The following is a 12,408-nucleotide window of genomic DNA, read 5'->3' as shown; positions in this document are numbered from 1 at the left end:
AAATGAAAATAGAACATGTTGTGTTGAGATTTGTTCTTTTGTGTCACGTGTTTACAAGGCATGTTTGCTTTATCATCTGCACAAAGACAAGAACAGCTTAAGAATTACAATCTAGTATGTTCTGTGCACTGCACACTGCTTTGGAGAAGCATGCTTTCCCTATTGAGCAGGCGAATGGAAACGTATGCATATTCAGCTTGCCTTTTAGATGCAATAGAAGAAAACCTTGAACAGAAATAACAATGAAAGGATATCCCCGCCTCTATTTCCACATCGCACGGTTTCACTTCAAGTGCATCTGCTTTTATCTCAAGCAGGACATCTGGTTGCACTTACGGCCTGTCCAAAAGTGCGATTCATCTCCTCCTTTTCGTCCTGTACGCCTTCAAATTCATCCTCCTCCCCGGCTTGTTTTCAGCCTTCACTGGGTGAATTATCTGAGAATAAAGGCTCTTCAGCCAGGGCTAGTTTGCATCAGATGCTAAATTGTTGGTTTTGAACTATCCGGCCCTGTATGATTAGCTCGGCTTTAATTTCCCCCTTCACTTCACGCACAATGCGCAAGGCTCAGGGCTAATGGTGACCACATACTCCTCTCCGGGTCTTATCTGCGATTTCCATGGGCGTCAAACCTGCTGCTTGCCGCTAGCCCACTGAAAGGAATGCTGATTTAGCTCTGTGCAGCTCTTTCTCTTGGTTCACAATTCGGTGGATCAGAAATCAATTATGTGTGATCGTGACAAATGACTCAGGGGGGCTGCTGTTTGAGGGACATCACAAATGAATCAATCAAGCCTTTATCAGAGCACATAGGAACCCCTGTGCACAATCTGAATGTGTGTGCCTGTGTATATGCATGTCTGTTGTGTCGAGATATATGAGTGGGGGGAGCTGGGATGGATGCTGATGCGGTGTTAACCATATTGCTGCTGGGACAGATGGAAGATGGAGAGGAGGGGAGGGTAAGGCCAGGAGGGGTGGAGGCTCTTCTGCATGCGGTGTTGGCCCAGTGCCTGCCGTACAGGACCCCGTTTGGCCTCCATGGCTGATTAGAGGTTAATGGTTTAAGAGTGTGTGGGGATGCTGTCATGATTGGCTGAAAGGTTCTCGAGTGGGCGTGTCTGAGGGGGTGGCAGATGGCACGGATAGAGTGAGGCTGAGAGTAAATGAATGAAAGAGGGGGACTCCTCTCCTGTTCCCTGATCAGTGACCATCGCAGCGGCGTGAGCTCCCCCCTATATGTATCCCTCCTCAACAGATGGCCAGTGGCTCAGAGCTCAGTGGCTAAAATGACTACAAAAGCCCAGGCTGGATGAGCGTCTATTAGCGAGCATCGCCAGCGGATTAATTATGACTGTTACACTTACATAGTGAATCGTAACGTTGGCGGCATGATTAGAGTCGGCCCAAGAGGTGTATGTTGCCTGAGAGAAAAGGTCTCATATCATTTGGACGGTGACACGAAAGCTAGCACCGATCTGATACTCAGTATCGGTATCGGCTCCGATACTGCCATTTTTGCCGGATCGGGTATCGGTCAGACGAGGTCGGTCCAAATCTGATATTGTGCACTATTCTGTGTTATTTTTAAGCCCCACAAAAGGCACAAAACATTCTAAAGCACCATATAGTTTTCGTGCGCTTAGAAGATAGAAATTTATAAGTCATTAAATTAAAGAACGCATAAAATCCATTCAGTATCAGATAGCGCATCACTTTCGGTTACGACAGGAACATTGAATCATCTTAGAATTTCCTAGTGTTGACTATTGTTATACTTGATCTGTAAAGGTCTATGGTTTTGCATAAAACAACTTTATCTTGCTGGACTTTATTGCTGTAACTTAATCATGTGACTTTCTACCGAATATCTGTTGCATCACAACACTAGAGTACAGTCCGACCTCTATAATTGTTCTTCACACACACAGAAACTGAAATTTAAAATTGTTAAAAGAAAATAAGCTATTGCATAGAGATATATACTGTATAATACACTACGTATGTTATTATTTCCTTTGTGCTTTGAAGTTTTCAATGCAAACTCGACGCGCTCCGCGCTGTGCCTCCATGTTGCTTCAGGCGCATCATTCTCCACTCGGGATGCGCATAAGCGCTTTGTGCCGCACTGTATTGGAGCCTTTCATATCATAATACAGTGACGCAATGAAAGATTATTAATAGCCTTTCTTGTTCTGTCCTATCTGTCATATGTTGTTGCCTCATTAAACAGCTGTGCTATACATTTAAAACATGTCTCAATTTTATAGTAGCCTAGGCTAAGTCTAAAATAATTTGTCTTTTTGATTTTTTTTTATTATCTTGTTTTTCATGAATGTATTTTACAACAATACAAAGTCCAAGGTTTAACGTTTTACCGTTTAGTGTTACACTTATTGTCTCTTATTTGTTCCCCACTAAATGTTTTTTTGTAGACTAAATGTTGCTGAATTATCCACTAATCTAGTTTATAATAGAATTTTTTGTCATAGATTATGATCTTATGTATTTTTTTGATTTGTTATTTTCTTTTTGATGAAGTTGTCTGTATTAAGTAGATTGTGTTTAAAACAAAGGTGTGATTATCAGTTCAACAGAGTTATAGAAATTCTATTTTATTTATAAAAAAACTGTGCTGGTATCGGATCGATTCTGAAAAAGATTGTATCGGTGCGTCCCTATGTAATTCACCCAAACTCCATGTTTTAGTGTCTGAATGTGTAACATCCATTTGAAGTTACTTTTGAGTTTTGTTTGCATCTCATGTGTGAGGAAAGGAAGCACATCTGTTTTTAGTACTTTGCTGCCGTTGGAGTTTGGTTTGATGTTCTAATTTCTTCTTCTTTGGCACATGCTTATGTCACTAGGTTCGTTTGATGATAGTTTAATGTACACGTTTAGTATTTAGTAAGTGTTTGATTATTGTTTCTTACTGTTTTACGCTATTCTTTTTTTGCTATTTAAAAGGGTTTTTGGTCCTGATATGGTTTAAAAACATAGACTGAATGCATTTTCTATCTTTCCTAAAGTTCTGTTTATCCCAAGGGTCAAATTTACTAGCAGCTTGCATCAGCGCAAACCCTCTTTTTGCGTTAAAAAAGTCAGGATTTACTAAAGACACGCAAAGAAAAAATTATAGCTGAAAAGATGTGGACTGGGTTATTTTTGTACTGACCTTATTGCATATGAATTTGTTGGAGTTTCCCTTTCAAATACAAAATTAATTTGAGTAGAGTATTTAAAGGTTTAGTTAACCAAAAAAATGAAAATTATGTCATTAATGACTTGCCCTCATGTCGTTCCAAGCCCGTAAGACCGCCCTTCATCTTTGGAACACAGTTAAAGATATTTTAGATTTAGAGTTTTCTGTCCCTCCATTGAAAATGTATATTCTGTCCTTGTCCAGAAAGGAAATAAAGACATCATTAAAGTAGTTCATGTGACATCAGTGGGTTAGTTAGTTGTTTTGAAGTATTGAAAATACATTTTGGTCCAAAAATAACAGAAACTAAATCTAAAATATCTTATTCTATGTTCCAAAAATGAACGGAGGTCTTACATGCTGGGAACGAAATGAGGATGAGTCATTAATGACATAGTTTTCATTTTTGGTGAACTAACCCTTTAAATTAATTTAAATGAATGGAAGGTGATTTTACTGAAGTTTGCACAGTTTAATTTACTGGTGTTTGCTCAATTATTTAATATGCAAAAAAAAAAAAAAATTGCAAGTCTTAAACCAAACACTTGGGCTGCTCTTGGTAGATCGCGTTGGTCATTATGGAAATGATCCGGCTGCCTCTGTGTTCGGTATATCACGCACAGAACTTTCCACTCCCATTGGCGCTTTTTTAGTATTGTGCTCTCACACTAATTTGCCCTGTTAAGAAATCTGGCCCAAAGGATAAAATAATAGGCCTGGAAGGAAACTACATAGAAGTGCATGGAATGCATTGACGCATCACAGTTCATCCCTAATTTATGTCGTGTTTCACACAAAACAAATCTCTAGAGCAGATGCTAATGGCTAGTATGGCAGCACCACTTAATACTGTTGTGTTAATACAATGTTTTTTTTTTGTTTTTTTACAAGTATTCTCAAGCATTCTTCACAAACATTCTCGACAAGCCCACGCTGAATGAATGGAACCAACTAGTTGTGTGCTATGTCGTATAATGTGAGAGCCACACTAAACTGTATAATCACGAAAATTCATAAACCGCACGCTAGGTGTGCAGCTCAAATGTACTCTCTGCTCTCGGTGACAAGGCATAGCATTTTAAGTATTTTAAAATATGTGATGGATGAGCTCACACCTCGTATATTCAATAACACGCTGTCAATTGTGTTATGGTTGTGTTATCGATTAGTTTGTTATTAAGCTAATCGGCTTTAACAACAGCGGAGCGTTAACGTTGAAATCACTTTCAGGATGACTTTTTCCAGCTGATGAACGCTAAAAACATGGACAGCCAAACAGAATCCACTCGGCTTAAAGAGTTTGAGCATTTAAAGCAGCAGATGATACTTATAATAACACAGAAAGATATTGTGCGTTGGTGTGAAAGTTAATGTAGTTATTGTTTATAGTTCGTTCTTGATGTAATGACCTTAAACCTTATAGTTCAGCAGGCCTCTGAAAAGGATGAAATCATCTGTAGTGACTGGTGCGGACCCAACGGATTCTTGAGATTCTTTATGTGGTCTGAATAACTGATATTCTCAACAGCAGTGTCATTATTTCTTCTAGATGACGTTGCATGGCTCATTTTGACTGATACCGACACTCCATCTGCTTATGCCATCCATCCTCTTCATTTCCCAGCAGAGTTCATCTTTCTCTCTCTGTCCCATCCCCTTCCTCTCAGGTAGCAAATGATCGAAAAGCCTCTAAAGATGGGGGTGGGGGAGAGGGATCTATGCTCGCACCATGATGGAGGTTAGCCAGAAAAGAGCAGTTGTGGAGGGGTTGGTGGAGCAGCATTCAGTGTTAAGCAACAAAAGGCCTGGTAGAAAGGGTGGGGGGAGAGCCAGCGATATGAGAGCGAGAATAAAAAGACAAGGAGGGCTCTTCATGTCCATCAGTAGCAGATGCGTGCTCTCTCCAATGCAACCCCTGTCACATGAGCTCATCTGCTCCTCCATAGCCCCACCGACGTTGCCATAGTTGGTGCCATATAGAACTATGCCATAGATGTACATCACAGCCAATCCTTACATACATTGCTCAGAAATCTACTGTCTGTGATTAGCAGGTTTTAATAGTTGTGTTTACAAAGGCTATATCTTATTATTATTATTATTATTATTATCAATCTGAACAAACCCCAAAACTTTAGTTTTACATTGCAATGTGTTAGGAAATGTACTTAAGCCACAAGCTGCTTTTGATAGTGGGTGGGATGTGTCCTTCATGCGACTTATGCTGTTTAGTCTCAACTGTAGATTTTTACAGTCCAAGATAATGCATGATCTGATAATGCAAAGGTTCGCATGAAGGCGCCCTGATTGCCCAGGGCATTTTTTGAAATGTAAAACAATTCAGTCTTTGCATACTTTGTGGTAAGCAAGATGATCCATTGTTTGCCTTGCAAACATGTATTGAACCTAATACATTTTTTTACAAACAAAGTCAATGCCCTAGTGCTGCGCTCATGCTATAAAGAAGTGTCAGTTGCTGCATGGCAAAAATGCACGGTTTGATCAGTCTTGCTGTAGTTCCTAAAAGAAAAATGAACCCTATAAATGCACTCCTATATTACACACTGTGGATCTTTGTGTCTCTAACTAAATTTACTTTGAAGTTGCATTGTGCCAAAAGTAATTTGCTACACATAGGGGCACTCCCTCTCCTTTTCTGTCTTTTATCAAAATGAAAACAGACATCACCATAAACTCCCCTTAATCAGATGGCTCTGTTGTGTTGGCTGTGCCTGAAAGGGTTTGGCAGTAAATTGGACGTCGGATTTCTTTCTCCAAAATCTCGGGGCTGAGGAGGGGGCCAACTTCTCAGAAGAACTCATCTGAAAAAGCCTTTTGTGGGATTTGGCAAGGGAACAGCCGGCTTTGCTCATGCTTATTAGGCACCCCTGTCACACCAGCCCGAACCCTAGAATTAATTGTGATGTGTGCGTTTGTCTGTCTCCCTGTACATGTGTATATGTGGGCACATGTAGAGAGACACCTTCTAGCTCCGGTAAAGTCTGTTCTGGTCATGGAGGCTCTATTTGTCAGCTGGACACATTTTTGGGCATATGGGGTGGTAACGAATAAGACTTGCTCTGTCTGTTTCTTTCGACAGCCCGTTCCTTGAATCATTTCAACTGTTTTCTCTGCAAGGATACATGGGATTCTGATTCTCTCACTTGTAAGCTTACAAAATGATTTGAGATTCAAAGGATCTCAATTCATGTGAATTCATGTAGTTCCTGTGGATTATGATAAACAGATCCATTGCAAAGGTTTAGAATGATACAGTAATTCTAGTCCCCCAACCCCCTTCCCTTGGCTTTCATCATTTATAATTCAACAGTCAAAGTGAAGAACAAGCCCTCCTATTGGCCACGAAGACATTTATGTTTTTAGGTCTTCAGTGAAGCTTTGTTGGGTTGTTTCGCTTGGATGTTGCTGAAACTAGAAATAAAGCAACATCTTTTCATGTTTGATTTTTACTGTAATCTTCTGATGTCTCCAAACATGTTTTTTTTTTTTTTTGACCGACCAGTATCTTCAGTTGTTCTTGAGATTGAGTAAAAAGTGTTGGATTTAATGTTGGGCATTTTTGCAGCAATTTTATTATTACGGTTACTGTACTATGATCCTCTCGGATTTGGAGATAGTTCGCACTCCGCAATTGGAAAACATCTCACATATCTTGTGGTTTGGTAACTACTAGTTACCAAACTAGTTTCTAGTACGGTCAAACAATTAGATGCGTATTTGGTAGCAGCCTAATTTGCCTTAGGCATTGCAGGTTACCAATCTTGACTTACACCCTCCAGATCCATTTACGTTCATAGTTAGCTTGAGAATTTTGTTTAGAACTAATGAAAGACAAAGTCTCTGCTATTCAAATTGCGTCAAATGTCATTGTTCACGTTTTTCTTTCTGCCTGTTTCCATCCAGGTTTTCATCTCAGTGGCACAGTCACAGAGCCAGCCACACAATCCGAGCCAGAGACGACGCACAAGGTGGCCATCAGCTTCGACCGCTGTAAGATCACGTCTGTGACATGCGGCTGCGGCAACCGTGACATTTTCTATTGTGCGCATGTGGTGGCACTGTCTTTATACCGCATCCGCAAACCCGAGCAAGTCAAACTACGGCTGCCTATCTCAGAGACACTCTTCCAGATGAACAGAGACCAGCTGCAAAAGCTGGTGCAGTACCTTATCACGGCCCACCACACGGAAGTGTTGCCCACCGCCCAAAAACTGGCAGATGAAATCCTGTCCTCCAACTCTGAGATAAACCAAGTACATGGTGAGCAGTGCCTTTATGGTCACATGACCAAAATTCCTTTTCCACAGCCAAATGTTCCATAGAATTTAAAGAAAAAAAAGATTTTATGGGCTGGGCGATAAAACGATTACAATAATTGTTGTGATATAATTTTCATCAATACAGTTATAATAGGTTCGTTAAATGTTTAATATAATGTTTGTGGGTCAAAATCAGAATGAAACTGCTTTGCTCTTTTAAACCGTGCCACACGGACCATTTATCCACTAGACTCAAACGGCAGCGCAAGCTTACTAGAGCAGCGGTGTTTACTTGCTGATTGCGTGACCACAAAACAGTGCTGTGAGATGTATTCATATTGCATTTTATTATATTATTAAAGCTGCAGTCTGCATTTTTTCCTCCTTGTCGCACGTCTCTGTTCAAAATCTGCAATTGCAGTCATTTGCGGAATTATCAACTTTATTTGAGTTGTACCTCGCCATGGCACAGATGAATCCATGTTATGAAGAAACTGTGCAGCTGTCAGTCACCGCACCTGTGTGGATACTACTGGCATTATCTTTCAAGAATCACAGATTTTAGTTAAATTGGAAATATGACCAACATTATAATTTTCACCCTAAAATCTCATCTGAACAAATAACATCCACTTTTGTTCTTCTGACCAACTAAGAGAAAAAAAAAAAAATTGCAGTAATTCGCGTTGATTAAATCTTATGATCACTTATATCACGTCAAACCGTCCAAATGATACTTTGTTCCCAAATTGTTAAATTTAACGTCAGCATTGTGTGACTACAGTGGGTGGATCTGTTGTCACTGGCGATTGTCGTTTGAATCTTTCTGGATCCGCCATCAAATTAATAAGTTTAATTATATCAAGTGCTGTGAGAAAAGTCTATAAATCTCCTCCTCGCATGTAATATAGCTTACTAGCCGAGACCCCTTCATGTGTACAGATGTGACATAATGACGCAAAGACATGCTCAAATTTCCCGCGGAAATCTGCCAGTACCACTGGAATTAAAAACATTACAAGCTTACCGTTGTGAGTCGAGCTAAGGCAAACAGATAGTTTTGAACACTAGGTGGTTATGTACTTACTCAAATTTATTTTGGATCATTTTTAAGACAAAAAAGTTATGGACTGGAGCCTTAATTTAGACATGTATTAGAGGAGTGATGGAATATATTTGGAGTATTTTTTGTTAAGCTATATCATTTGTAATTATAATAAAAACAATTATTTAGGCTACCATAGAAGAGCGAAAAACTGCCTTTAAACTGGAAAGAAATAAAGATTTGACTTTTTTTATTGTGAAAATTATCTATATCAACTGATTTGGCCCTGTCGCCAAGCCCTTCTTATACCCTTTTTAAATCTTTACTCAACACACAATGCAAAGATAAATTCCATCTCTTCCTGATCGTTTGGCTAAGGAACCTCTGAAACCAGGAAGTCCATCCTCTTGCCCTCTTGTTTTAAATAGGAATCAAGGGGTCAGGCAGAAGCCCCTTATCAATGTTTAATCAGTAGCTAGGCGTTCAATCTGGAATGTGCAGAATGTGTTAACCTGCTTAGATGTTGGATCAAAAGTGCACCTAAGGACCTATGCTGTAGTCCTGCTTATACAATGACACAGAGGAACTTCTGTTTATATCAGTGAGCACCTCACTAGCCCATTGCATCCATTATAAAGTCATTAAGTACACTAATAAGTTTACTATTATGCTGAAAATGGTTACAGTTTACCACAATCTGAAGCTTTAAAACAAGCTCTCTTATTTCAAAGCACTTTACATGTAGCACAGCTGGCTCAATAGATATCCTGTACATAGTATATAACACCAATGCTTATGTCACACACTGATGGTAATCTACTGTAAGTTGTTATTGCTCCCCTAAGTCCACCCAAGCCTTTTAAGAGCTAATCTGTAAACCAAGATGGGCCTTATCATGTAAAGTATGCCAAGGACAGGGAAAGGTACAAATGATGCAGAATCAACCGTTCCACTTTCATATATAGCATTTAATACAGGGGCACCCCAAGGGGGGCAATAGGCAGATCCACTCTCTGTGCAGTCTGTATATGAAGCAGCATCATGGTGTCTTTAAGTGGAATTCAATAGGGCTGAATGTGCTAAAATGTTTTGTTCTGGAATGGATGGTGGGGGTGGCGTGTTGTAAACCTAAAGTGCATCGACATATTGGAAATACAGTAAGACCTTCCTCAGATAAAGTGATTGCCTCTAATGCATTTTTTTTCACAGTGGCAATGGGAAGCAATCTTTTAAGAATCAAACCTAGATAGCTATGATTTGACCACACCTTCGTGTTATTATCAGTTTGTAATGTAAAAAAAAAAAAGAAACATGGATATTCCTGCCGAAAGAAAGTGATATTATCGATTTCAGTTTTGGTTTAAAGTAAACAGGCTCAGGAAGTGCTGTTTTTCGATGTGTTAATGTTTTGTATACAAGCAAATTTTTCTGTCTACTGTTGAATTGCATAAGCTTGTAACCCAAGACTCCACTCTGCTTTTCTGCCAATAAATGAGATGTTATTGCTTAAAATATAAAAAATTTACTGGATGTATTTCTCTCCCAGGGGCCCCAGATCCTACTGCAGGGGCCAGTATTGATGACGAGAACTGCTGGCACCTGGATGAGGAGCAAGTGAGGGAACAGGTCAAGCAGTTCCTCTCTCAGGGAGGATACTATGGCTCAGGCAAGCAGCTCAACTCCATGTTTGCCAAGGTGAGACACTCTTGCTGTATGTGTGTGTGTGTGTGTGTGTGTGAGAGAGAGAGAAATGCTCAGTACAAAAGGTGCTATTATGGTGAATTATGAGCCCATGAAATCCTTGGAGGCCCATTTAAATCAATGTATTTTAATTAAATGTCAAGCTGACTCTTATTTTCAATAGCCGGTGCAGTTCATTGCTTTACCTGTCTCCTATCTGAAGATTTGAAGAACTGCACTTCAACTTTTAATATTGATGCTGAATATAGTGCTCAAACACACGTGTTCTGATCTCAGAGTCCTTTCAGCAACATTTTTGCTGTTTATTTAAAATATGCTTTATGTACAAATTACTTGCTTTGTTCTTCAAAATATGATGCTGGTTTGTGTGAGACACAGGTGCGTATTAGTCCTATACGTAAACCAAGACTTTTGTGTGTTGTGCAGGTGAGGGAAATGCTGAGGATGCGCGACTCGAACGGGGCACGGATGCTCACGCTCATCACAGAGCAGTTCATGGCTGACCCACGTCTATCACTATGGCGACAACAGGGCACAGGAATGACCGACAAGTGCCGACAACTCTGGGACGAGCTGGGTGAGTTTTGTCTGCTTAACCCGTTGGGCACAATTCTCGATCATCATCCTTGCTTCTTAAATTCTTTTCAATCAGTCAAAATTACCCCTGATTTTAGGATGTTTAATTCTAGGGTTAATTGCAAGGTTCAGCTTATTGTTGTTTAAAAGGATGTGGTTTCTTTATCGACAACGTATTCAGGAAGGAATCCTACCATCCTCACGTATTTCTGAGCAGCATGGCACAGCGTGCAAAAGACCAGTTTTGTATTTGAACACTAACGTACATCATCATCCCTCTTCTGTATTTCTACAGAATTAAATCTTAATCATTATTACCTACCTACTCCTCTTCTCCCTGGTTCAATATCCTTAGCCTTAAGCACATTTGTCCATGTGCACCGTCTGACCTGCAGCAGTTCAGTCAGGGCAAGTGAATCAGTGCCTGACTGACTTAGTCTGCGGTGCATACACAGGACTGGCCGCCTGCCTCTATCGGCATGTCACGAAAGGGCCAGGATCAATGAGCTTTAAAGCTGCCTCCTATTGATCGGGCCATTTAAAGAGGTTGATGAAAGCACATCCTGAAGAGGCTCATTTGAGAGCTGCATCTCTGGCTTCCTCTTCCTCCAAAACGGTTGTAGCTGTAAACAAGACGCACCTGCCTAGGTGACTGTGCATTCTGATTTTCAAGAGCAGGCACAATATGAGCGTCTAATTAATGTCCAAGACAGTTCTGTGCTTCAGTTGACAGCCGTGTTCATTGGCTGGAGCACCACAACTCGGCCAGTAAGAAATGTGTGTACATGACAGCAGTGGAAAAAGATGCAGACCAGCCATCTGTTACCTAGATACAAAAAGGCATCGCACAACCCCACCAGTTACACGAGCGCACCAGACAACCCTACACATGCCAAATTTCATTTCATCAATGTCAAATACTGGTACTGAGGAACCAGTATTTGACATTGATGCACTAGAACCTCTTCTATTAATTGATTTCCATTTCACATTTAGTAACTGATCAAAAGACTAAACTGGTTTAAATAATGCATAAAAATGGGAAAATGGCAACCTAAAATTCAATACCTTTTTAGTTTCTCACTCTTATGAGCCACTCTTCAGTTATAAAGATGTCTGTGCACTGTGGGTTTGCAGGTGCACTGTGGGTGTGTATCGTGCTGAACCCGCACTGTAAGAGCGAAGAGAAGAACGGCTGGCTGAGACAGCTGAAAAAATGGGGAGACATGGACATCTGCCCTCTAGAGGATGGCAATTACGGCAGCGAACTGCCCAACATCACCAACGCTCTGCCACAGAGCAACCTGGCTCAGGGTAAGCTTCCCTTCAGTTGATTCAAACCTGACATTGTTCACTTATCTCAATGTCTGTTGCTCACATAACTGTATTACTCTGTGTAGACTCACTGGCCCGGCCTAGAAGAACGGTGTTCACAAGAGCAATGGAGGCCTGTGACTTGCACTGGCAGGATAGTCACTTGCAGAGAATCATCAGTAGTGATTTCTACATGTCCCCAGCCTACCAGAGAGAGGGAGAGAGCCTGCTCTTCAACCCCCAGGGCCTCCCACTGTGGTTGGGTACGTATTTACATACTTCTCAGCCAT

General features: G+C 40.6%; 1 protein-coding gene across 1 annotated transcript in view; it reads left to right on the top strand.

The window, feature by feature from the left end:
• zswim5 (zinc finger, SWIM-type containing 5) overlaps positions 1-12,408 on the top strand; it is a 46,358-nt gene that overhangs the window by 26,829 nt on the left and 7,121 nt on the right. Inside the window, exons 2-6 of the mRNA XM_039676562.2 lie at positions 7,127-7,483; positions 10,074-10,222; positions 10,655-10,805; positions 11,942-12,118; positions 12,205-12,381. Coding sequence (XP_039532496.1) covers positions 7,127-7,483; positions 10,074-10,222; positions 10,655-10,805; positions 11,942-12,118; positions 12,205-12,381 — 1,011 coding nt within the window. The remainder of the gene's footprint in view (positions 1-7,126; positions 7,484-10,073; positions 10,223-10,654; positions 10,806-11,941; positions 12,119-12,204; positions 12,382-12,408) is intronic.

Source organism: Pimephales promelas, chromosome 5, assembly GCF_988280905.1.
Source record: "Pimephales promelas chromosome 5, fPimPro1.hap1.1, whole genome shotgun sequence".
Lineage (NCBI taxonomy): Eukaryota > Metazoa > Chordata > Actinopteri > Cypriniformes > Leuciscidae > Pimephales > Pimephales promelas.
This window is presented reverse-complemented; position numbering and strand designations above follow the sequence as displayed.